This window comes from Bactrocera oleae, chromosome 4 (assembly GCF_042242935.1).
Source record: "Bactrocera oleae isolate idBacOlea1 chromosome 4, idBacOlea1, whole genome shotgun sequence".
Taxonomy (NCBI): Eukaryota; Metazoa; Arthropoda; class Insecta; order Diptera; family Tephritidae; genus Bactrocera; species Bactrocera oleae.
The window spans coordinates 72765565-72793332 of NC_091538.1; the positions used below are offsets into that span (position 1 = coordinate 72765565).

At 37.8% G+C, this 27768-nt stretch overlaps 2 protein-coding genes across 7 annotated transcripts in view; both read left to right on the forward strand.

The window, feature by feature from the left end:
• The window catches only part of fra (neogenin protein frazzled), a 128102-nt gene extending 110308 nt beyond the window's left edge, over positions 1–17794 (forward strand). The window contains exons 2-12 of one of the 6 annotated variants that reach the window (XM_036367523.2): positions 5094–6269; positions 7429–8245; positions 9225–9351; positions 9425–9580; positions 9647–9856; positions 9961–11300; positions 11376–11479; positions 11544–11675; positions 11746–11923; positions 14429–14595; positions 14702–17794. In XM_036367523.2, coding sequence (XP_036223416.2) covers positions 5094–6269; positions 7429–8245; positions 9225–9351; positions 9425–9580; positions 9647–9856; positions 9961–11300; positions 11376–11479; positions 11544–11675; positions 11746–11923; positions 14429–14595; positions 14702–14934 — 4640 coding nt within the window. In that variant the 3' untranslated portion in view covers positions 14935–17794. The remainder of the gene's footprint in view (positions 1–5093; positions 6270–7428; positions 8246–9224; positions 9352–9424; positions 9581–9646; positions 9857–9960; positions 11301–11375; positions 11480–11543; positions 11676–11745; positions 11924–14428; positions 14596–14701) is intronic. The other 5 variants (XM_036367524.2, XM_036367526.2, XM_014246937.3 and 2 more) reach the window with 5 other exon arrangements.
• A 946-nt stretch (positions 17795–18740) lies between these two features.
• Positions 18741–27674, forward strand: Cyp301a1 (Probable cytochrome P450 301a1, mitochondrial). Its single transcript, XM_014231882.3, has 9 exons — positions 18741–19647; positions 24572–24722; positions 25549–25661; positions 25750–25943; positions 26008–26209; positions 26285–26447; positions 26510–26758; positions 26842–27054; positions 27276–27674. Exons 1-9 carry the CDS (start codon positions 19298–19300, stop codon positions 27384–27386), a joined length of 1746 nt encoding a protein of 581 aa, XP_014087357.2. The 5' UTR covers positions 18741–19297; the 3' UTR covers positions 27387–27674.
• The last annotated feature ends 94 nt before the right edge of the window (positions 27675–27768 follow it).

The following is a 27768-nucleotide window of genomic DNA, read 5'->3' on the forward strand; positions in this document are numbered from 1 at the left end:
TGTTCCGAAACAAAAAAAATTCTGAGATACAGATACAGAAAAAAAGAGAGAAGAATTGGTTATATCTTTTCACTATACACCGTTGTTCATTCATACATATGGAATAAAATAAGGTCGGTCATTTTATTTAAGACCGTTTACTATAAAGAGCAGTCAGAGCAATTTTTTAATGTAGCAGCCTCCAAAGTTCATGAACTTGGAGTTATTTGGTTAATCCGTTACAGCGAAAAGTTTGTCGATGTGCCTTTCAAGCTTAAAAATTGGCATTTATATGCAGTAATTAACAATGGCTTTTCGCTTGTCGTTTGTTGTTTGTATTTTTGTAATTTTTTTTCTTTGTTTAAATTAAAATTTCCATTTGAAGTACTGCTTTCGAAATTAACAAAAGGAAAATCATTACCGAAGTTTGCTGAAACGATTAAACAATGGACAAGTGGTATTACCTCAACAAAAGCAACAACAGAAACAACAACTCATTCGAGAGGCTTATTGGTGCAATGGCCTCGGAAGTCATAGTTAAAATGTCGAATGCCAAAAGTTGCACGATGAGCAGCTGAGCATGCTTAAAAATTGGTATCCACAATAGAGCGCTGAGGACCACAAATTCGACTTCAACTTCCGATTTATTTTCGTGCTTCTATGCGTTTCAAAGTTTTTTTTATATGTGTACGTACTTGCTTCGTATGGGTGTATGTATAGTGTTGCATGTTGCATGCACTCAGCGAGCCGTTTAATTTGCATTGACGCTTGTGTTAGCAATATCGCAACGGATATACAGCTAATATGCTTTGGATAGGGACGCTGGGTGGCAACGCTCGCAATTAGTTCCTTAATTTCTTGCTTCAAACCTGCCAATGGCCCGATAGCACGTTTATAGGCGACCGTTCGCCAGTGTCGTGTTCTCGAATTAGTTATGCAGCACCAGCATTGGCAGCATCACAGGCAACAGCCCATTTTGCACGCGTCCATTGCGGCATACGTTCGTTTAATCGAAATCTGCAGCTAAGTAAATCCCATTTAAGGTCTAGTATTATGCATGCAACTGCAGCTGCAAAGGCGAACCAAAGCAAAACAAAATGTCAGCAGCCACATCAAGCCGCAATCGAGTGTGTGAGAGCGTGTGTGTGGTGAGCGTTACAAACAAAATCAACAACGGTAGCTGAGCTTCGCCGCGTGGACTGGAGGGTGAAGGCAGCAGGCGCTGTAAATATTGATACAAGACTCATTAAACGCCCACTTATCAGTGATGGAGGTCCACGCCGTGCCACACCACACCACACGAACTGCAGGCACTCGAACTGTTGCTGCAACATTTTTATATGTATATATGCGAGTGTGCACAGAACCAACAACGAAAGCGCCTGCAGTTGCATGTCGCTGCAGCGGTGTTGCCACATGTGATTTCTAAGCATTGTCGGTGACTGCCTGCTAGCGCTTCGGAGCCGGCATATAAGCTTATGTTTGTATTTGTGTAAGGTGGCTCTTCTGTGCAGCATTGCATAGATTGCCAATAGATACTTGTAGTTGCGTATGTGTGTGTGTTTGTTGTTTGCTGGTGTCAGTTGATATCTGCTGAGCAGCGCATGCAATCAGTTGTGTTGGCCTCACCGCTCAAGTATGCTTATGCCGTATGTATGTGTTCGTTTGCTGTTGTCCAGCAGCATTGTCCAGTGGCAATGGCAACGGCATGACTAATCTAAATTATGCTTCATTTGTGTGATTAAGTTTGGACGGGCCTTAAGGCGTCGTAAAGGATTTGCTGAAATTAGGAGAATAAATGTTTAGACTGTTGCATATGCAATGAGCTTAAAGTTGATCGCATCGGATGCATAGACTTGCGTTATTTAAAATATTGAAGGCTTTTAGAGTGCATCACTCTTTGTTTTTGAATGTGGTCTCAAGTAACACTTTGATGAATTTGCATAAGAGAAATAACAAACAGTAGGCATGGAGAAATATTTTTCGAATAGCAATTATATACATATATACATAAAAAATAATAGTTTGACTACAATTGATTATAATTTAATTATATATTATACAGGTTGGTTTTCAAGTTTCTGCTCTCATCAAGTAATAGCACTACTAGGCCCAAATTTTTTTTCTCAAGTGGGTATATCTGTCGTGTGAACACATGCAAAGTTGCAAGTCATTCTGTCAAATAATTCTTTGTTTACAAGCCATTTGAAGTTGACGTGTCAAATTATTTTTATTAATATGGAAAAGTTGAATTTCGAGCAATGATTAGATTCTTTGTTTCGAAAGGTTTAAAAGCAAAGGAAATTTATAAACAATTGTTAGAAGTATATAAGGAGTCCTCACCTTCAAAATGCACCGTTTAATTTTGGGCTTGTGAATTTAAACGTGGTCGTACTAAACTTGAAGACGATCTACGCGAAGGACGACCAAAAACCGAAACCACACCAGAAATCATTAAGCAATTTCATAATATTGTTACTGAAGATCCAAATTTGATTAAGAAATTGAAAGTGAAATTGCTAATGCTATAGACATCTCAGACGAACGAGTATTTCATATTTTACATGAAGAATTACATATGAGAAAGCTGTTTGGTTAGTGGCACATACGTTAACAATTCAACAAAAATGGATCGAAAACAAATTTCTCTGCATAATTTGGAGCGGTTTAAGTAAAAATTAAAACAATCAACACTGAATACTATTGCAGCCTTTTGGTTTGCAGCACAAAAAAATTATTTTCCATCAAGACAATGCACCGCTCACAAAGGTGTTTTATTAATTATATTCAACGAATTAAAGTAAGCATTGCTTGAGCATCCACCGTATTCACCAGATTTGGCTCCCAGCACCTACTATCTCTTCAGAAACCTGAGACAATTCCTTCGTGGAAAGCGTTTTTCGTCAGATGAAGAAGCTATTGCAGCCGTAGACGGGTATTTTGCAGTTCTTCCAGAAAGCCATTATAGGGATGGCATAAAATTATTGTAGAATCATAGAAATAAGTGTATTGAAGTTAAGGTAATTATATTGAAAAAAAATATATTTATCGTACCAAAAACAATATACTTTCATTTCGAGCGCATAAACTTTTCAACCAACCTGTATATATCCTACAATTAAAGTTCTACATCGTATCTGTTGTAAGCTTTCTAAGCTCTGCTAGACTTCCGAACGAATAAAGGAAAACCTTATTTATTTAAAGTATTTACAGACATCTGACATCAAATGTAACCCAGAATTAAGGTTAGAGTTGCAGGGACAAATAAAATAATTTGTGGTTTGAAATAATTTATTTCAATTCTTTGTTAAAGATACTTGCTTTTAACACTGAGCCTACATTGCCAGCTGTATTCGTGTTCCAAGTCTCTTACTAGATTTAACTTGAGTTCTTTACATATCCTAATTTACAAAAAATAAACGTTCCATAAATTCAACAACACACAGAAGATTAAAACCCAGTATTTAAATCTCTTAATGGGAAGCTTTGCAGGAAACATACTCCTACATATATATGTGTAGCAGTGGTTGTTGTGTTTTGCTTTAGTTAATAATGGATTATATTTTAAATAATTATTTTTTAAATCTTGTATCCACTTCCATTGCATCAAGCAAGCATATGGTTATGTTTAAATCTGTAGATACTTCTTGATTTGATTTGATATTCACACGAAACCATTCACACTTGAAATCTTGGCAACCCCAATTTTTCCAGAGCATAATCAAAACCCCTCAATGTCCTGCTTCTTACACCACGTCATCATATCATTAATTAAGCGAAAATCCCCTTTTACCGTTAAGTTGCAAGCCAGGGCGTAATCGTCGGGATCAACAGTTTTAAATTAACGGCTTTAATGAAAAGTGGCCAGTGGCGATAGTGGTATGAATAACCGTTACTCGCCTTTGTCTGCAGCTTATTCAAACAATCTGCTTAACATTATCATTGTTGACGCTGAGCATTTTCACGAGTATGAGATCGCCATTCCTTGTGCATCCTCATTCGTGTAACGCAAGTGCGGCTAATTTAAATGTAAAGTGTTGCGTTGCACTCTCAGCTGAGTGCGGGCCCAACGAGAAGTATAAGGTCGCTCTGAAGGGGTTGCAAAGTTCAGCAATATGTAATTTACAAATATATATGTATGTTATACCCATTAGGAATATCTGCATATCTCAATGCACGCATTTTGCCATTGAGTAAAATTTTAGACTCACCCGCAGAGATACCGACCTGCCGAATATCATACTTAAGCAAATTCACAACTGTCTGATTAAAGTTCTGCAGCTTTTTTTTTAAAGGTAAATCAGCTGAACTTGTCCTGGTGGGGCAATATTGTTAAGTTCAAAAACAAATGAGATCTGGGCGCTCTTTATAGGAAACACTCGGAAAATATGTCAACTGCAATCATCCTTCGGGCGTTGAAACAAAACAACCCTACGCTAACAAAGGCCAACAATGTGTTAAGGACTTGCAAATATCTGCGAAAGTGGCAGCTCCTACTCCACGCAAGTCTCCACACCCTGGCAGGTATGTGCATCAGCTGCTCTCATGCCTGTGTTGCACCAATTGTTTCATCATGGATGTTGGCAGTTCGCCTCGCCCCGTAGATAATATGCAGCCGAAGAACTGCTACCGCCACCTCGCAATCAAGTGAATTGCACTCCCCGGCCCACTCTACAATGTGGGCTTGAAACAGGATTACTTGAATGCAAAAATTGGGGTCAGGGTTTCTTTTGTGTGCAAAACATCTGTAGAATTCTCTGTTGCATATGCGTCTATATAACGCTACGTACATGTGTATATATTATTGTATATACATGTATGTACCCAAGTGTCCGCCAGAGGACCAGTCTACCCTATCACCGGCACGCATCGAGTGGTATAATGAAGCCGCAGGCAGCCATTACGTTCGTTCCTTCGCCGATTCCCCCTCGAATGCACGCCTATGTGAGTGAATAAAGTCATTAATAAATCATGATTGTGCTGCTAGCATATGTGCAAATGATTCTTGCGTTTTCTTTGTGTTTCCTTTACTTTTACTGCACAATTCATTCACTGTTAGATCTTGTCAATGAATATGCATTTTATTTGTTTTTGTGTTTCTTTCGTTTTTTCAGCGCTCACCTTCAAAATTGAACCTCAGGATGTTGTAGTGCCGGAAGGACATTCGGTGCTGCTTCAATGTGGTGGCGTGGCACAAAACGGCAAGTCTGGCAAAATACAACCAATTATACGTTGGCGGGGGCCAGATGGGCAGGACTTGGGCATCGTCGGCGACACATTTCGCAATCAACTGAGTAACGGTTCATTATATATAAGCTCCGTGGAGGAAAATCGCGGTTTGACCGGCTCCTATCAGTGTTTGCTCAGCGCTGAAGGCATTGGTACAATTGTTAGTCGTGCGGCTGTCGTGTCCATAGCACGGTTGTCAGATCTAAATCAAGACTTTATCGAAACATATTTATTACCCGGCCAAACGGCGTATTTTCGATGCATGGTGGGTCAAGTTCAGCCGGGTATTAAGCACGTGGTACAATGGCTAAAGGATGACATGCCGCTTGTGGTGGATAAATTGCGCATGGTCGTGCTACCGAATGGCGCCTTAGAAATAGACGAAGTCGGCATTGGTGATCGCGGCGCTTACCAGTGTAATGTGACCTCTGGCAGCATATCTCGTTTAAGCAGCAAAACCAACTTGAATATCAAAAAGCCCACAGATCCGGGCAGTGAAAGTTTGGTTGCGCCCTCATTTCTTGTGGGACCTTCGCCGAAAACCGTGAAAGAGGGTGACAGTGTCACTTTGGATTGTGTGGCGAATGGTGTTCCTAAACCGCAAATTAAATGGTTGCGCGACGGCGCGGAGCTCGATCTTAGCGATCTTGACTCGCCATTCTCGATCATCGGCACGGGCTCACTACAAATTTCTTCTGCGGAAGACATAGACTCCGGGAACTATCAGTGTCGTGCCAGCAATACAGTCGATTCACTTGACGCGCAGGCCACCGTACAGGTGCTGGTGCCGCCCAAGTTCATCAAGAGCCCAAAAGACAAGACCGCGCACGAAAAAGAGGAGTTAGAGCTGGAATGCGCGATACGCGGTAAACCAAAGCCGCTAATTCAATGGTTGAAGAACGGTGATGTGATCACGCCCAACACGTATATGCAACTAGTGGGTGGCCACAATCTACGCATTTTCGGCCTGCTACAATCCGATGCCGGTATGTTCCAATGTGTTGGCACCAATCCGGCTGGTAGTGTTCAAGCGGCGGCACGATTGCGCGTTGCTCAAACGGGTGAGAATAAAATGAGTTATTTATCTTTACAGTTAATATTCTTGTATATATGTATGAACTAACAGTACTTCTCCGTTATGGTCACACTAATGTAAAGTTTCGAAGCGCTTTTAGATAACAAAATTATGCTTTTTGTGTTAAAAGAGTAAGAGCTCTGTGAATTGGACGTAAACGCAACTGGCTTAAATAACAATAACGTTACTAAATTAGCAAGACTACTAATCATCCCTGTAAGCGACAACCTTCCAAAAATACAAATTATTATTTAATAAATGTGTTTCTTTCGTTTCAACTATTTTATGAGGTTTGACCAAAAGCCTTTATCCCAAAGCTTAAAATTTACCAGCACTGTAGAAGTCTTTTGTAGTGCGCATATCTGAAATAGGAGTCAATAGTATTATAATTGGCTGGCTGTCCAATTACTGGCCTCAAAAGTTCAGGATTTCAGATATCAAGGAAATTTAAATGGTTCAACGTAATTTAAAATATTTTTATAGCAGCTTTACTATCAGTTTTTCCTCAGAGTGGTTCGTTTTCTTGAAGGTTTTGATTCTCTTTTTAATTAATTTTCGGTAACTTTAGATTCTAAAATAATTTTTCCCATCGTAAGAGATTTTAAAAACTCGTGGACCGGACGGAATTCTCATCAAGTTGAAACGTCTTTGAATCATTTCCAAAACTGTTCTTTTGTATTTTGATCAATTTAACAAAAAATTTTTTTCCTAGTATTAAAATAATGAAAGTATTAAGGAATATAGAAATCAGGCATTAAAAAATCATCCACAAGTTAGAAGTATCATAATTTTATTTTTGTAACCCTCCGCTCATAGCAAAACGTATTTTATATTAATTTCATTTAGTTTTTTGCATGCTTATTACTTTTGCATAAGTTTAAAAAAAATAATATGCTTTAAATGTGTTCTTTATTGGTCGGTAAATTCGCACTGCTAGTTAAGTATTTTGTTTTATTTCATAAATGTGTAAATTGAAAAATATTTATAAAAATTTCTTTTCAACTTTTTTAAATTAATTTATTTTTCAATGTTTGTTTTTTATTTCCCATTTTCTTTTCACCACTTCATATTATGACACGCATTTGCATTTCTAACACATCATATGCACATTCCCACCAACATCCTTCCTATCCCAATCCCTAAAGGCAAATCCAAAAAATACAACCCTTCCCAAACACCCAAATCTCCATTACTGCCGTCAGCTTCGCCTATGCGGCGACGAAAGGGGGGCGGATCTAAGGCGATTGATCCTTTTGACACATTCGGTGATGCCATTGACAATTCAATGGGATCGACACGTAGTCTCTCCAAAAGCGCGCTGGATAGTTTACTCTCACAGAGAGGCAGAAAATTACCACGACCTGAGAGACCGCAAAATGACAATGGCTATGGTGAATTTGCCTCACTGAAAGACTTAGAACAATTAGACATGGAAGATACGGACAGTTCAATGGAGCTACCCACAAGCACACACGAGTTCAATGTAGGTGATGACGTAGATGACGGCAACAACGATGACGAAGACAATGAGGACGAAGACGAATATGACGATTTAAATGACAAGCAGGAATTCATTGATGCGTACAATCACGGTGACGATCCCAATAAAGTACTGAACTCTTGGAAGAATAAAAATAAGAAACAATTATCCTCAGCCACATCCAATTCACAAGCGGCATCATCAAGTTCCTCCTACTTATCCTCAGATTTAGATGGACTCGAAGGCAACATTGGCATAACTGGCGTTGGGAGTGTAGACGGAGGTGTGGACATTCCACAGTCCGGTGGTGGAGTTACACATATTCATGGTGCTTTGATGAGCCGTTTGCCAGGACCGCCACACGACTTGGTTGCGCAAATTGTAAAACCACGTTTCGTAACACTCAGTTGGATGGAGCCGAAGAAGAACCCTGTCGAAGTGGTGTCCTACACAGTATTTTATAAAATGAGCAACAGCGAACGGTAAGTGAAACAGAGCAATTTTGTCAAACAATAGCACGCCCTTCATTAGACTATCGGCCATTCACTTTAGCACTTGTGTTAAATGAGTTAGGGAAACTTGTATACTCGATTAAAAGAGTATGAGTCGACTTGCTTTCTTAAAAAGTAGTTTTATATTGTTCAAATATTATTGATTGTTATATACAAAAAGGAAAAGTACAGTACATTAATTTCCGCAATATATTATATTATATTTACGTGTAGAAACTAATATCCGCCATTAAAGTACAGCTGACTTCTCTCATAGTACTTATGTAATTCAAAAAGGCCACTTAAACACCACCTGGCAAACAGAAAAGCTTATTGTCTTTCGTTTAATTTCTGAGGCAGAAATGAAAATCAAATTGCCAACGCTGTTTCACTTCCATCGCTACCACTTTTTTTTATCCATTATCCTTTTGAGGGAGCCAACTATAACCTCACTTAGGCGACAGCAGCGGAAGTCGTTCGAAATCAGCCCGCCTCTGCCGGCTTTTATTCGCCGACCGTAAATTCAATAACTTCATCTAAAAACATCTTCTACGAATTTGCCAAGTAGCATTTCCTTGTTTTGGCAAAAGCAATTTGCCGCTCCCTCTTCTCTGTCCTTCATTAGGCCGCAATCACTTTGCATTCTTCCTCTACTTTGTCATATTAAAAGCATATGAATGCGCCGAATCTAGTCAAGCGTACACTGAAACAGACACTGCGGTCTTTGTCTGTCTTGCTTCTAACGGAAATTTTAATGGGTAGGCGACAAATAAATAATCACTTGCGTGGAAGCAATTTAAGTCCAATAATGTAGACATCAAGCTAATAGTTCTGGAAATGGCTGGAAAATTAAATTGGCTAAAAACTCGACAATCTTTTAATGAAAAACTATCTTGAGTCTATGCATATCTAGTGTTGCTTCGAACCAATTTTGTTAATGCTAAAATGATTTCGCCTTCTCTATATGCAGGGAACAGAAAATCGTAACCAAATCACACGATGACCAACAGGTGAATATCCAAAATTTGCTGCCTGGAAAAACTTATCAGTTCCGTGTGGTGGCAAATACGAACTTTGGACCCGGTGATTCTTCAGAGGTATAAACTCGTATAAATGAAAACTTATTTACTTAGAAACTGCATGAAAATAAGTTTTGCTGAACTTTATTAGGTATTAGAGGTGCGCACTCAACCAGAGGAGAATATTGCTGGTCCACCACGCAACGTCGAAGGACTGGCGACTAGCGAAAGAGAGATTTTTGTAAAATGGGATTCTCCAACCGTGACCAATGGAGAGATTTTGAAATACCGAATTTACTATTCCGAGGTTCGTACCCGTAAAAAGTCACCATGTAGTTGAGTTTTAAGAAATATTGTTGTATGTATTCTACAGAATGACAGTGGTGCTGAGATGTATCATGATAGCACCTCTCTAAATGCTGTGATCTCGGAGCTTCGTCCATATACCGATTACACTATTAGCGTGGTACCTTTCAATAAGAACGGCATGGGCGATCCGTCGAATGAAATAAAGGTCAAAACTTACTCCTCCACACCAACTGAGCCCCCAAATAATGTGACACTTGAAGTAACGAGTTCGACAGTAAGCTTGCAATATAAATATTTCATTGATCCTAATAAACTTGGGTTTTGAAAATGTATTTGTAAGACCTTTGTTTTCACGTGTGTTATGTTTCCCTATTTCAGTCCGTCACAGTGCACTGGGAGCCTCCAGCCGAGGAAGAGCGAAATGGTCAAATCACCGGCTATAAGATTCGTTATCGTAAACTTAAAGACACACCACAAGTGAAAAGTACACCCGCAAATATACGGTACTTCGAATTGAAAGGACTTGAGCGACACTCAGAGTATCAAATAAAAATTGCCGCTATGACAGTGAATGGCTCAGGCCCGTTCACAGAATGGAATCGCGTTATGACTTTGGAAAATGATCTGGATGAAACACAGGTGCCTGGTAAACCGGTTTGGATCGGCATACATCCGGGTGGTGATAACATCGCTTTGCACTGGGGTCCGCCACAACAGCATGAAATCAAGATTCGAAGTTATGTTTTGGGCTGGGGTCGTGGAATACCCGATGAAAACATTATTGAGTTAAAAGAATCCGAACGCTATTATGTATTGAAAAAGTTGGAGTCAAATACGGAATATGTGGTTTCGTTGCGTGCACGCAACAGTAAAGGTGACGGTCAACCAATTTATGACAACATTAAGACACGTGACGAGGAACCGGTCGACATACCCGTGCCGCTTGAAGTGCCAGTCGGCCTACGCGCCATCACCATGTCCAGCTCATCCATTGTCGTGTACTGGATAGATACTACGCTAAGTAAAAATCAACATGTCATCGATAATCGTCACTACACCGTTCGCTTTGGCATTTCGGGCTCTAGTCGTTTTCGATATCATAACACGACCGACCTCAATTGCATGATCAATGATCTGCGTCCAAACACACAGTATGAGTTCGCTGTTAAGGTAGTGAAGGGACGTCGAGAGTCGGCTTGGTCCATGTCAGTGTTGAACAGTACATATCAAAATGTACCAATTACACCACCACGTGAGCTCACTGTTCGACCTGATGAACAAAATCCACAAACTGTCATTTTGCAATGGCTGCCACCGAAACACAGCCTTGGTCAAATAACCGGCTACAACATTTATTACACAACCGATACAACGAAACGAGATCGCGACTGGTCCATCGAGGCATTCGCTGGGGACGAGACTATGATGATGTTGCCTAATTTGAAACCGTACACAACGTATTACTTCAAAGTACAAGCACGGGTGGGGAAAGGCGCCAGTAATGCGCCTTTCTCAGCGCTTGTGGCCTACACGACTCCGGCAGCGGTTGTGATGCAGGAACCAAAACCGATTGCCAAGGGCATCAGTAATGAGATCATCATATACTCTGTAGCAGGTGCGGTTGCACTTATAGTAATGATTTTTGTGGCCATCATGGTGGCAGTGTGCCGACGAAAGCCCCAATCCACACCTGATCATAACAAGAAGAGGTACGAAGAGTGAGTGCAATATTTTTCTTAATTGGGAATATCTTTTAAGGAAATTGTTTAATTTTACACATCATATTTTTCAAGTAGCTATCAAAATGTTGGAGTTCCAAAGCCGCCAGACCTATGGATACATCACGATCAAATGGAGTTAAAGAATATTGATAAGAATATTCACAGCACCACACCTGGTAAGTAAAAAAGACTATCTATATTCATATGCTCATTGAAAAACTATAAAATGAATTCTTTTAGTTTGTAGCGACGGTGCTTCGAGTAGCGGTGCCTTAACATTGCCACGTTCTGTGGTGCATGAATACGATGTCGATACGCCAGTGCCGGTTACCAATTCGCTCGACAAACGATCCTATGTACCCGGTTATATGAGTACGTTGCTTATAAACGTAACCAATAGCTTTGTTATAAACTTAAATATATCTTATTATTCGCGCTCTAGCCACTTCAATGAATTCTACAATGGAACGGCCACAGTATCCGCGCACCCAGTATAACATTTCCGCCAATCGTTCGCATATGACTGTCGACACGGGGCACTCGCAACAGAGTCTGACGCAGCAACCGGGTTCTTTGGCACAAACGCCCGAACATCCTTACGGTTATGAGGGTAATTTCTGGTAAGTCATAAGTGATAATAAATCTTTGAAAAACTTTTTCAAAGTGACACTATTATCTTATTAAGTTAATTAACTTGGTATTTCGCAAAATACGACTTACATATTGCTCCTTTTCCCCAAATTACGGCGACATATCAGTGTATTGACCGCTTAAGTTAAACCGCTTTATAACATTTATTGCTTTAGAAAATCAAAGTACGCGCCAATGAAAATAATGTGATTAAAAAGCGTGTGAGTTTATTGCTTTTGTCTTTGCGAAACTGTCTGGTGCAAAACCAAGTTAAAAGTGAAGCTCACCTGGTTGTCAATCCCACCTTATTGAATACACCTTGATTACGGAATGACGGCAGACCGGGACCAAAGTGATTTATGAAAAACATTTCAGTTATATTTATATGTTTAAAGAAAAATAAAAATTTTCATAAGCCGACCAAATTTCAGTAAAAAATACAATATTTATATTTTGATTTTTGTTTGTACGTCTTGTAAACAAAGAAATTATATTGTTTCCCGTTTTTGTTGCCCATCCTTCCATCCTGTGAGTGAGTGGAGCCATGTCAGCCATATGGGACAAAATGTGTGAAGTATTCACGTTGCTGGTTCGGCCGACGCGTCGCAAGACCCGAGTCACATTCAGTCCAAGCACCCTACATCGTGAAATCATTCGACACACCAAACTATCGGCTTCCACTAATCCGTTTTTCAACTTCCTAGCCGAAGTGCGTATGAAAGCCAATGGTGGGGAATTAATGCACCCTGGCTGTGGTTCGATGTCGCCGCGGGAAAGTGCTCGCATCGCCAAGACAGCAGGCCGTTTATGGAATTCTATGAGTGATGAACAAAAGCAACCATATCGGAGCATTGCAATGGAGCAGCGAAAACTGAAAAGGCTGCGGCGAAGGCGTTCCTACTTATCTGCACGCAGGCGAAGGGAACGCAAAACGCCAGTAGAGTGTAAATTTCTTTTACCGCCTCAGCCCACCCATCAAGAACATCTATAAATGTGGCTTCTGAGGATTGCGATTGTGTTGTTGACGCCTTCCGGACAGTGCGGATGGTGCGGATATCTAAATTGTGTGCAAATTTAATGTTGATATTGTCTCCAATCTCATAAAGATTTTATAGTCTGGTAACATTTCTATACTGCTCTGCTTACGTTACCTTGTTATTCCACAAGAGGGGCAAAGCAATTCATTAAAAACATTTCAATTTTATTTTAACGTCTAAAGAAATAAAAAGTTTCATTAGCCGACGAAATTTCAGTAAAAACTAAAATATTTATATTTTGATTTTTGTTTGTACGTCTTGTAAACAAAGAATTCAATTGGTTTCCGATTTTGTCATACATCCATCCGGAGAGATAATCGAGTTATGCCATCCATATGGGACAAAATGTGCGAAGTATTCACATCACTGGTGCGACCGACGCGTCGGAAGACACGTCGTGTCACGTTCAGTCCAAGCACCCTACATCGAGAACTCATACGACATTTGGAACCATCGGCTTCCCGTAATCCATTTTTCAATTTCCTAGCCGAGGTTCGTATGAAGGCCAACGGTGGCGAATTAATGCAGTTAAATTGTGGTTCGATGTCTCCGCGCGTAAGTGCTCGCATCGCCAAGGCGGCAGGTCGTTTATGGAATTCAATGACGGACGAACAAAAGAAGCCTTATCGGAGCATAGCGATGGAGCAGCGAAAACTGAAGAGACTGCGGCGAAGGCGTTCCTACTTAACAGCACGTAAACGAAAGAAACGCAAAATGCCAGTTGAATGTAAGTTTCTGTTACCACCGCTGCCCACGCATGAAGAACATCTGTAAAGGCGGCTTCTGAGGATTACCATAATATGGTTGACGTCGTCAGAACAATGCGGATGGAGAGAGAACCAAATTTTGCGCAAAATTAATGTTGTAAACATCTTTTATTATCCTAAAATGTTATTGTGTTTCATCAACCCTATACTTGTTATTATACCGAGGTCGCAGGCAATCGGTAATAAAGTGATTCATCAAAAACATATGTATATATTTTTAATCAAAAGTGAGCATATAAGTTTTCATAAGTCGACGAAATTTCATCAATGACATCTGTGGGTGTGTGTCTTAAACGATAATATTAATGACTGCTAAAATATTATTATGGAAGTAGCGGAGATGAAAATATTTTGCAAAGTTCAATTAAAATACTTGGAAATAGAGGAAAATACTAAATCAAAAAAATGATTCCTACATATCTATTTTTCATTAATAGTTACATAATCTTTAATAAAATAATTAAATAATTGATTTTCGTATCTCTCTGGTTTTAAACCAGATAATGTTGGCAAACGGCGAAAAACTCATGGTATACAGAGTGATGGAAATGATCTACATTATAATATTTCCAAAATGCCGAAAAGATTCTCATTGTTCTCTCACTACCTCATAGATATTTTTAAATATAAATAATAAATTCTGACTCGAAATTCATAAGAGATAATGTAATAAATGTATTATTCGTTTCAGCAATCCTGGTTACCAGAATGGTGTCGGCGGTGCGGGCCCAGGTGGTGGCCCCACAAACAACGGTGGTGTTTCAACTATCGAGAGTGCAAAACGTGGTCATCCATTGAAGAGTTTTAGTGTGCCAGGTCCACCACCAACGGGGGCTGCGACACCCATCAACAAACACAGTAAGTAACAAGATAATGTATAGCAAATTTAATGTAAAAATTATTGTTTGTGGACAGATTGCACTGTCATCAATTTTAATATTTGTTCTACACACATATGTTTCAGCACCTGCCGTAACAATACGTCCACAAAATCAATCGCCCTACAAGAAGCCCTCCTTCTCAGCTGCCACGCCCACGAATCGATTACAAGGCGGCTCATCTGTGGCACACTCCAACGATGAAATACAACGATTAGCGCCAAGCACCTCAACAGAAGAGCTGAACCAAGAAATGGCCAATCTAGAAGGACTCATGAAGGACTTGAGTGCAATAACGGCGAATGAATTCGAAGTTTAACAGTAAACGAATATAGGACGAAAGTGCTTCAGATAAGAAAATTAACAAATGCGCAACCAACAGAAACGGAAAAAGTATTGAATGACGAATGAAAGGTTTTCAAAAACAAAAAAAAAATTAGAACGAAAAACAACAAAAACCTCGATAAACTTAGCGAATCAAAATGAAAGCAAACAAATGAAAACATTAACATTTTTCTGTCGTTGGTTTCGTGCTAAATTTTCAGTTGTCTATAGAATATGCGCTAAATGAATTTGGACGTATTTGGCTGCTAATTCTAATTATTTGCCATTATTAATATTTAAAGTTTAAGAGCTAGTGTATTCGTACACATATTTAATATCGATATTTTGGTGTAAGTAAAGTAAAATTGGATTTTTATACAGACGTTAAGGGAAGTCATGAAAAACGATTAAGAATAAATTGAATTCTAAGTTTAAGTTTAAGTGCTGCTTAAGTAAATTTCCAAAATGTGTTTTAAGAGTGCTTTTGATTTTGTTATAATTTCTATATATATATATAACAATTCGTGACATGTACATAACCATTCTATGTAAGAGCATTGTCATATATGTATGTACATATATGTATTTAACGACATTTTACCGATTAAGCAAGTGAATGAAAGATTAAAGTTTTTGAGTAAAAGTAATACCAGAAACGGCTATATCAATAAGGAAACTGAATTCGAAAACGATAACGATAACGAAGCTGAAATATCTGAATTAAAATTAAAAAATTACAAATAATTTAAATATTGAAAATTGTTGAACCATACGCAGAAGATAGTCCTGAGCAAATTGATGTGAAACCTTAAAATGTTAACATGTACTCGTATGCAAGTTTACATACTCCTATGTATGTATACATTAATATACACTAAAGAATTATATTCTGCCGTAAAGTAGTATGAGCTAACATATGTTGCGATAGTCCACGCCACATTTGTGACTTGCATTTAATTTTGCGCGCTATAACATTCACTACGAATACGGTTATTGTAATTTTGTTTGAAAGTGTTTAGCTGCAACAGTTGTTGGTTTTGAATTCAAGTCCGCCCAGTGCCATAGAATTCGGGCGTTAATAACATTATGACGCGAGGCCACAGTAATCTAGCCATGAAAGCTATAGCGCAAATTTGCATTGCATTCATAGTTACAATAACGGGTAATACTGCCAGGATATGAGGTTACTGCATATATATTGTTATATACACATGTTAAACTTATGAAAGTACATCTAACTATCTCAGATTATGTGTATATGTATTTGCACTTTATATTTAAATATGCACAACTGAAATTACTTGCCGCTATATGCATCTACTTGCTATTGAAATCTTCTTAAAAATAAAAACTAATCTAGATTTAAAGTGACAAACATGCATTTATATGAAAATATCGTGTTCTTGTAAACAAAAGTTTTACTACAAAAATTTTAACACAACTGGATGTTCAGTTTTATTAATACTATTCCACTCACTATAGTGTAACTAACTGTTTTTGTTTCTACGTCATCCAAATTGAGTCTTTTGCTTTAGTTTTCTTGCATTTCCCTACAGAAAGTGCCATTTCACTGCTCATAAAAAACCTTAATATACGAAGAGCACAATTTTTATAATTTGTTTAGTATGAAGCTTTTAATAACATTTTATTTTACTTTTCAAAAAACTTGTGTTCAAATATAATGCGGAAGTCTCCACTCCTGCTTCTCCTCTAAGCTATTTTTCCAAAACAAATAGTTTATTTTGGAAACATTATTATAAAATGCCTACAAAACTACTTACCGCAATGCATAGCGGAGCGTTTATAAAAAACCTCAATCCTATAAAATTAAACAATAGGGAAAGCGTTTCGTATTAAAAATTAGAATTATTTATATTATTTAATTATGTATATATATATATATATATATTGGTTTATGCACAATGCTATGAAAATTTTGTAATCTAGCTACTTTTCATATAAGATTTTATTATTTCTGATCAAAGGTTTTTAAAGTCACATACTTTTTATGCATTTAAAAAGGCTTATGTTGAGCTGAACAAATTTCGAGGTTTTTTGAATTTAACAAGTGCATAAATGGTTGCACTAAATGTTACTAATAATTACGCATGTATATCATTTGTAAAAATAATACATACATACATATATATTACACGAAACTCAGCTGATGTATAACTTCTACTGGAAACCAGACCAACGCATTTACACGATTGACAATGTTCTTTATTAAAAAAAAACGTAGTCATTGTGCAAACAACAAATGGAAAATGATCTAACCTACAGCGAAATGTTGCAGGTCCTATTAAGTTAAAATTTTAAATTAAAATCAAGTAAAAGGAAGAACCATTTGCCATACCTATTCGAATACAAATTAAGTTCCATACATCTATGCTAGCCCTTTTTAGAAGCACGAATCATACACACACTCATACATACATACGCATTTCTCTACTTCGAAAATCATATAATTATCTATAAACTAATATATTTACGTATTACTTCGTGTTAAGCGTAATCATAGGAATAGGTGGAATTAGTAGAATGGTGAATTGCAAACAAAACGAAGACTTTTGTTACTTTTATTATTCAAAAAGAAGTTCTTATAAGTATATGTATGTGAAGATTTTTATTACAAAATGCATTTTTGTATAATAAAAATAAACGTTTCGATTAAACACATATATAAATTGAAGAAATATTACCTTTTTAAGTAAGCATACATAGCTATAATAACTTTAAATAATATGAATATTCTACTTATACAAAGTAAATGCAAGCAAAGAAATTGTGAATTAAATGTGAAAGAAAGTACGATAAATTACAATGTATAATAAATATAATTTATACAATTAAAATTTTAATGGTTTTCATATTTAGCACAATAGTTAAAGGTAAATATTTGTAAAGTAATAAAATATTATAAAAATTCCTATAGCGCAAATCAAAAAAGCACACTCTCCGGTTCTTCTCTCGAAAGGGTGTATGCTTGACTCGAAACAGCAGTATTTCAACAAACAATCGGTAAAGACGCTAAAAGGGGTGTTTGTACTAAAAAGGAAAATGAAAAACTATAATTTTATATATTTAAATAATTAACGGCTAAACTAAATACCCTTCAATGACTGATGAAGCTCCATGCCGGATACGTCTGCATACCCAAACTAGTAGCTGGTCTTCATCCTTGTCATACATAACTGATATTTACCATCTAGATGCTCGCCTTGGGTTACAGAGTTTACTAGGTTGAAGCTCTATACGAGAAACCTAGTTTTAAGACGTAGGTTTTCACAGGCACACTGCGGTTCCAAACCTTGTTAAACATCGAACTATAATTTGCTTTATGCTCAACTCATTGTAGCGTTCGCTCTACGAATTGTCCTCATGATGTTATTACGCATACCGAATTTGGATAGCGCATTACCGTTATACCAGAGAATGTTAATGAATAGATAAAGAATATTCACCACTAAAGCGCCAGCGTAGCTTCATTCGCTGAGCAGACTTCGTTTTATAATCAATACGAAAACACAAGTTTCAGCGACATTTTGTCTGCTTCTAAGTTATATATCTGTTTGAGTTATTTAAAACTTGCTCACATCCGGCAACATGGCATGGTGGGGAACACGAATTCGGCAGCTCAACAAAGCCCAGAACAATCCGCCGTCGATAAAAGTCGTTAAAAGCGGCTTTACGATAAAAGCTCTTTTTGAATCACGTAAAAAAGCTGCGCCTTCATTAAGACAATTACGGCCAGCATAAAAATTGCTAAATAAATTCAAATCAGTTGACGAGAGGCGTTCGAAAAGTGGTGTTGTGGTATTGGCGTCTGTTTTGGCACAGCGGATTATCGGAAGGGAATTGCGAGTGGATACCGGAGCCATTGGCCGTGCAGAAAAAGTAAAACATAAAAATTGCTGTTTGCAAACGGGAAGTGTTGTAATGGGAATTAAATTAATGTAGCGATAGTGGTGACTTTGAATGGTCAAGTGTTACAGTGACACAGTGCGTTGTTTGCCAAATTGCTGTTTTTAGTAGCTGTGAAGTGTGCATAATTGCTTCGTGCCTCCCTCTCCGCTTTTGACACTTACTCCGCAGACATTTTATTTGTAATTTATTTCATGTTTCTGCTGGCTCTATCCCAACCGCTCTTTGTCCGGTTATGTGAACGTTTAATTCAGACGAATTGTGAATTTTAATAAGTGCTCAGCAATCACACATCAAGTAATCAACTTTGTAAGCATAGAGACAGCTTTTGGATTGAAGCAAGAAATTCACTTCCGACCAAAAAAAGTAAAACTTACTTGTAATTGCAACAAGTGAAGCAAGTGTTGGTAGCCGCCAAAGCGAGAGCTTTTACAATGAGCGGTATGCGCGGATTGTCCGTCAATTTGTGGCGCGCTAGCGTAAATAGTAATGTTTTTGGTGGCAGCGTTGGGGCAAGAGCCAAGTTCAACGAGATCGGTGATCAAACGCCATTTTCCACCAAATCCGGAGCAGTGTCTTCGGATAACGTCCGCGAAAACTCAAGTGCTGCTGCGACGGCGGACACGGCCACCAGCCCCGAAATAGCCTGTCCACATTTGGCTACGTCGGGTAGAAGCGGCAGCAGTGTCACTGCAGTGCATGAGACGAGCGAATGGCAAAATGCACTGCCATACAACGAGGTACCCGGTCCGAAGCCTATACCCATACTGGGCAACACCTGGCGGTAAGTATTGCCATCACACAAAAACACATTGCTTACATTCGAGTAATGTACATATAAATATTTAAGCAGTGCTTTGTTCACCGAAAGCAAATAAAGCGTTGTAATTGTGGTAGCGTAGCAGTGATAAGCACTCTGAATTCGCTTTAACGCGGCACTTGCGCTCAATTCACCGAAATTTCTGCGCGCAGTTAGTGCATTCATGCTTCGCTACATGCTGACATTCACACGCTTATGTTTATGTATATATATATTTTTTTGTTGTGTGTAGTGTAAATTAGTGTGCGTCATTTTTATTAATTTCTCAAATCAAAAACAATGTTTGGTAGAAAGAAAGTGCCGGGAAATGCTAATTTATTTATTTTTGGCCAACTTGCACTGCAAAATAATGAAAACGAAAGACTTAAGCGACGAACTTGCTTTCACTTCTCTTACAATCCGAAGTCAAAGTGTAATTCGCCTGGGCTTTATATCATTTGTAAAGTGTATTCGTGCACATAACGAACAATCCCGAGTGTGACTGTGTGCGTGAGTAATTAAATGTACAATTCGTCGCAGAAACATTACCGTTATGTGAAATTGTTTGTGATTACACACAGGCATAGTAAATAATAAGTGTGATGTAGTTTGTGGTGTGTGATCAATCAAACTAAAGTGTACACACTTTGCATTAATTTATGCGAACATTTTGTACAATATCTTTATACGATTTATTTATGTTATTGTAACAGATCTTTGAGGTGTTGAGCTTTTCTTTGTCTAAGCATACATTTACACAGAAAAACTTATATCAACAATTGAAATATATTCTATCTTTTTTTCAACTTTGTGATCGAGGTTCATCAATTAGCCGCTTTTAGTAAGTAAGTTCAGCAGGGTTCAAGTATAAAAATTACACAATTTGCATAACAACAAAAACATGCCTTATTTTCTATGTTGTTGGTGTTTTGACAGAATTTGACTCTAGTTGTTGACAAATTTAGTATTTCGCATTGATTCATCATCCTCCATTATTTAACCATACTTGGGGAAATAAAAAAAAATTAACCGAGTTTCGAGTTTGTACTAAATTGCAACAGAAAATGCTATTGCTATCTCTTAAACCTTTGTACAGTTTATAAATCACTAAATAAAAATCATTCTCAACTCTATTCTCTATTCGATAATCACACTCAATATATCATTCAGTGCAGCGTAAAATTAAAGGAAATTTATAAAAAATTAGTGTTATATATTTATATTATATTATTATAGCAGCAATTTATTTCCAAAGCGCAATTTCAAAATTTATTTGAAATCAAGCCTCTACGCACGCACTTAAATGTCTTTTAAGCCATCCTCAGCCATTAACTAAACATAGGTATTTACCTAGTAATATATATAATTGTACATATATAATATTTATGTGAGCATACGCTATGTTGCCACAGCGGCCTTCACCAATGCCATCGAGCCATTAGCGCCCACATTACACGTAATAATAAGCGCAAATAACAGGCAGACGCGCTTTGTGGCACAGCTCTTCAACTTGACCCCCAACCGGCAAAGCACTCCAAAGGCGGTTTATTGCTCTTCTTGTCTTGTCTTTTATTGCTTTAAAATATTTCATAAATCTGAGTTTATTTGCGCAGCGCTCGAGTGCCATCGAAACTAAATTTGTTTCGTTCAACATTTCATTCATACAAAAAGTGATCGCGCACACTTTTGCCAACAAATTTGAACGCTTGCCTGCCTTTTTGTTATGGCAAATATGTATGCAGTTTTTGTAATGATGTGGGTTTCTTTTGCAGTAGCGTGCGCGCAGACTTGCTTTGTGTCTTTATCCAAATTATCCAAAAAAATACGATGATTGTGCTTTTTTTCAAGTATATTTAATTATTTGTAGTAAAAATTTAGTCGTCAAACACGCCAACAAAGCACCCGACAGGAAATGGTAATACTTGTAGCATCGAAATGTGTGGAGTTCTGCTGCAGTCGCACATTAATAGCATTTATAAACATGGCGATCTTTTAAGGGGTGTTAATTGCTCTCCACTGTTATGCTAACCAACTAGTAGTGAGTAGTTGAGAATTCCCAAATTTACAAGGACAGTCAATAGTATCGAATATGTATTCGAATTTTCGACAGTTCTCTCTACATGCCTTATAATTCTTGATTAAATTTATAATTATTTTTCTGTTAAAGTTCCTAATATTTAGTAAAGTTGGGCAGTCTTACGCCCGTCACAGTAAAGGCTTTAATTTTGTTATGTTTACGCATTTAACTGACGTGACGTGCGGCGTTGTTGCGGTGCAAGCGTTTGGCCTTATTTATATTTACTTTACTCTTTAATAGTAGAAAATTACACACACCGCACCTCACCATCCGCACGAATGGCAATTATGTGAGAATATCTGTGCGGGCACTTAAGTTGTAAGCGGTTTTCAGTTGTTACCCAACAACAACGCAGCAACGTGGGCAACATGATGTCGTAGTGATATTCAGCATGCCAAATTATGGCAAAATCATGGCAAGATACCGGTATATTCCGTCCGTATTTCGTATAAGCGTATGAGAGTATATGCTGACTTGAAATGTAAAAATTCTGAAAAGTAGTTTCTCTAGTGTTGTTTTTGTTTTCATAATATATACTTTTGCAGCAAACAATTGCCATTTTGCCCTTCTAGTATGCCTATATGTACATATATGTATATGCATATATGTATGTGTGAGTATAGAATGATTATGTTTTTCATTTCGCTTGTAGTCTTTCGTTTCTGCCGTTAACGCAATAATTTTGGAATTCGCATTTTGAATATGTAAATGAATAATCTCATCAAAATGGTCAGCATTCTAATAGATTTCGAAATATTTTGAAAATTTTAAAAGGCGAAATACTTTGAATAGTTTTCTAAAATTAATATCAAAAGTTTGCCATAATCAAAATTATAATATGTGTGTGTATTATATAAGCGCGCCACTGAATAGGTTTTTTAAGAAATAGGTGATGACAGGAAAAATTACTTCGGTTTTCAGGTTCAAAAGTCTCCGACTAATCAGTGAGAAAATATTAGACTCGCTTGTATTTTTATCAAGAGTGGTAGGTGCAGATGGCAATCAACGTAGTTCCTTCGGCATTCGGGCATTCACAAAGTGATTCGAAGGTTTCAGTCTTATGTACCATATATTTAAATTATGGAAATTTCGGGATGTTAGATAACAAAAATTGTCTCTTCAATTGCCAACTTGCAACAGAAAAATGTTAAAATTTAAATCCGTAGTCATTATTTCACGATTTTTGCAATTAGTGCAACAAATTTCTGCAGAATCTTTCAGTTTTATCAATGATTACGGTCACCTTCCTAAGACAGCGATGCGATAAAATCAATAATAGATACTCGGGCACAAGTAACAATAACAACGACAACAATGTAAACAACTTGAATGTAACCTGTTGAACACTACTCGCTTATTAGTATGTGCCTACAACAATACTCATTCACATTCATTAGCACAGTTAGCTTCCATCTAACTCCTATTATATATTTCAAGGTCAACGAAAATGAAGCTTTTTAACACCTTTTTCGGCATCCCGCTAGTTGGAGGCTGGCTGCCCTCCACTATGGCAGTGTTTATGTGCAGCTTGTCACCGGGACTGGTTTTCAGAATTGGTTGGGCCCCGCCGCTTGCCCTTTTGGCGCTAAACATTCACGATTACTCACACAGATGCACTTGCACAGCACATTGCAGCAACGACAACAACAAAGAGTTTCTATGGTTTTGAGTAGCCATCAACTTGACCGCTTGCTGATGAATCAAAGCAGTATTTGTGTACTTTTATGCCCGCACAACATTCAAGGCTCAGTTGACGGTAGAGGCTTACTTAGGCACCTAGATGTGTAGTGACCAAATAATCATCAATAAGATATTTGTAGTTATTTGCACTTGTTTGAAAAATCGCAAACAGAAATTTATTGTTGTTGGTTACAAGTGTTAATTGTTTGCAGTTCTTGGTAAAAATAAAGTGTGAGCTGCTCAACCAAATAAAATATTTCACACTCTTTTGCAAAGTGAGCAAGTAATTGCTACCGATCGTGATAGCTGGTAGTCACATGTATTTACAAGTGCAAATATGCAAATGAGTATAGTAATGAATGGCACCTTCAACCTTTGACGGAGTTCAACTAAATTCAAATGCAATAATTATATCAATTCTGCTTATTTTTCTATAGTATAGGTGATTGAGCGATCCTCCAACTTTTCGACACCTCCAACACTTCGACCACTAATTTTCGATTTTGTACAATTGGTCTTTAACTTCACAACGGCCTCTGTTTCGAGACTTTCTTCTGGTAGTATATTCTATTAAGACCTGAGAACACTTAAGAGTCGGTGGTCTCTTCACGTGTGCAGAAACCCCAGAAATATTTGCAAGAGAAAGCATTGGAACTGTCCCTGAACTAGTATTTCTACTGCAGGACCACAGCAGCTACACTTTTCTGTCGACCTAAAGTCCATTTTATGCAGTTGATATCTCAATATATTATATATTACTTAAACCTCAGTTCTGACAAAAAGCGTTATTCAATGAAACGTCCTTCTTCTGACGCATTTTAGAACTCGCTTAGTCCGGGCTCATATGCCACACTTGTAAGGCAGACTTTTCTTTTTTGTACCTATGTACGAGTATATATAATACTTAACAGCATTTGCAAAGTGCAATTAATGCAAATTTGAGCAATAAAATGTATGCACGCGCCACTAATAAGCGTTGCGCAGTGCGTGAGACTCATACAAACTGTGCGCAGCTTTTCGAAAGACCGAAATCACAAACTCACCCTATCATTGTATAACCCACTCCAGCACTTGCGCACACACTTCTGATTCACTTATTTCAAATATTTTACTTTATCCTCATTTTTGTTTTTTTGCTTTTTTTATACACAGAATGATGCCCATAATCGGCCAATACACAATATCTGACGTCGCGAAGATCTCGTCACTATTGCACGAACGCTATGGCCGGATTGTACGCTTCAGTGGCCTCATCGGCCGCCCGGATCTGCTGTTCATATACGATGCCGACGAAATCGAAAAGGTGAGTAATTGAGAATGTGAACACAATTCTGCGAAGATGGCGGGAGTGTCCTCATTATTTATGATAATTCAAAGAAACATTTCTTAAAACGAAAGTGCCATCAAGCGCACTCGAATACACTCGTACATCTGAATGTTTGTGTTCACGGATTTACTCGCAACAATGTTGAGCTCTACGCCATTCAAATCTCATTATATTTTTATTTACCTCAAGTCATCACAAGGCGTCATGCCGAACCCATGTGTATTCTCTTCCGTAATGCAAGCAGACAACTTGTCACACTTACAGCAAATGCAGACTTGACTATCACTTGAGTTTTACTTAGGTTTGTTGTTTTTTGGCACTCTACTCATCATTGATCAGTTTCACATTGTTAATAATGTAAAAACAAGAAACCACGTTAACTTCGGCTGCACCGAAGCTATAATAGCCTTCACAAGTGCATTTGTTTGGCTTTAAAGGGTATAAAATGATCTTTATCTTAATTTTGATCGGTCAGTTTGTATGGCAGCTATATTCTATAGTGGTCCGATATCTGTGGTTCCGGTATCTCAAAAACTGAGGGAGTAGTTCGCGTATAAATAGACAGACAGACGGACATAATTAAATTGACGCAGCTCGTCATGGTTATCATTTATATATATGCTTTATGGAGTCTCCGCCTTTTCCTTCTGGGTGTTACAAACTTCGTGGGAAACTTAATATGCCATGTTGTGGGTATAATAATTGCTATCTATGCCATTTCGGAACTTGAACTGGGGGAACTCGCTCAGCGCCCATAACCAAATTTACCTATTATACCTATATGTGTTTGTTTTCTATGCAGTGCTATCGCAATGAAGGAACGACTCCTTTCAGACCATCCATGCCGAGTTTGGTAAAATATAAAAGTGAAATCCGGAAAGATTTCTTCGAGGACATCGGTGGAGTAGTGGGTGTGTACGTACAAACAGGCGTAGATATTTTAAAAGAAACAAATGTGTTTATCGAAAAAAATTCCCTCTCTTTGTTGTGTTTTTCGGTACAGTCATGGCGAGCCTTGGCGACAGTTCCGGTCGCGTGTACAAAAGCCGGTGCTGCAATTGTCAACCATAAGACGTTATTTGAAGCCTTTGGAAGTGGTCACAAATGACTTTTTAGAACGCTGCGAACTGCTTTTGGATGAGAACTCAGAACTGCCAGAGGATTTTGACAATGAAATCCACAAATGGTCATTGGAGTGTGAGTTTTAGATATAACTTTACTTAATTAACTCCAATTCAAAAATCCTCCCATCCACACCCAGGCATCGGACGCGTTGCCCTCGATACAAGACTCGGTTGCTTAGAGCCTAAGCTTTCGCCAGATTCTGAACCACAACAGATTATCGACGCTGCCAAATATGCACTTCGCAATGTGGCGACGCTTGAGCTGAAGGCTCCATACTGGCGTTATTTCCCTACGCCACTTTGGACGCACTATGTCAAAAATATGAATTTCTTTGTAGAGTAAGTAACTCATTGAATGTTTTCGGTTTCAATATTTGGGAATATCTTTTAAATATTTACTCAAAATCATATTAGAGTATGCATGAAATATATTGGCAATGCAACGGAACGTTTGAAACAACAAGGACCAAGTCGTGACGGTGAACCCTCTCTGCTGGAAAAAGTTATACTCGCGGAGAAGAATGAAAAGGTGGCTACCATTATGGCTTTGGATCTAATTTTAGTAGGCATTGACACGGTAATGAACTGTCAACATGAATCTAGAATTTCTCAGTAATCACTACACAAATTCCTTAACAGATTTCTATGGCAGTGTGCTCCATACTCTATCAGCTTGCAACGCGCCCAGTCGAACAACAAAAAGTGCGTGAGGAGCTTAAACGCGTATTACACGAATCAGATGACGAACTTTCGATACAACGCCTGGACCAAATGCATTATTTGAAAGCTTTTATTAGAGAGGTCTTTCGGATGTACAGTACAGTAATCGGCAACGGCCGTACTTTGCAGGAAGATACGGTAATCTGTGGCTACAGGATACCGAAAGGTGTAAGTAATAAACGTGTCAATAACTCCGATTTGTACAATATTTTAATAGTTTTTCATTTTGACATACATTTTGATACACACAGGTGCAAGCAGTTTTTCCCACACTTGTCACCGGTCAAATGGAAGAATTCGTCTCTGATGCGTCAACTTTCAAACCAGAACGGTGGTTAAAAGCCAGCCAAGGAGGCACCGGCGACCACTTACATCCATTTGCATCTCTGCCATATGGATATGGAGCTCGAATGTGTTTGGGTAGACGTTTCGCTGACTTAGAAATGCAAATTCTGCTGGCCAAGGTATATATTAACTAGTTACTACCCCACAAGTATTTTTTTAAGTATCCACTGTTTCAATAAAGACAAAACAAAGTACTTTGCAAATATATAATGTAGAGAGGACAATGCCAAACTCTCCAGTCTAAAAATTCTATTCTGAACAAAGAGAGACACAAAATGTGCACTAATTAATTCTAATTTAGTAAATAAAAAGTTTTATGTGTATCTTTTGTTTTCTATAGCTACTCCGTAATTACAAGTTGGAATATAATCACAAACCTTTGGATTATGCTGTGACGTTTATGTATGCTCCTGATGGCCCATTGCGGTTTAAGATGACCAGAGCGGAATAACTACTGGCAGTGCATTTTAAGACTTTTATATTTAAGCGTTCATTTTTTCACGATTTTACATATGTACATATACATATATATATTGTATATGCATACATGTGGGTATATATGTGTAAAGGAATATGTATTTATATATAAATATGTTATATTCTACGTAATATTTTATTTTACTGATAGTACAATTATAAAAGTTATAATAAGCATAAATATATATACTCATTTTATAATCTTTAAATATTTAAGAGAAATTGTTAATAGATTCTAAGTATTAACCTAATACATAAAGAATACTGCTGAATTATTCCATATCCTCTATTTTTCAAATTCTCTCACTCAACAGTTTTTTTTAATAAATTCGAAACTGCTTTATCCATTAAATAAT

Excerpts from the sequence above, each read along its gene's own strand:
- Cyp301a1 (XM_014231882.3), top strand. The coding sequence starts at position 19,298 with ATGAGCGGTATGCGCGGATTGTCCGTCAATTTGTGGCGCGCTAGCGTA. Across the intron at positions 19,648-24,571 it reads ATACTGGGCAACACCTGGCG|AATGATGCCCATAATCGGCC; the intron begins GTAAGTATTGCC and ends TTTTATACACAG. Across the intron at positions 25,944-26,007 it reads CCACAAATGGTCATTGGAGT|GCATCGGACGCGTTGCCCTC; the intron begins GTGAGTTTTAGA and ends ATCCACACCCAG.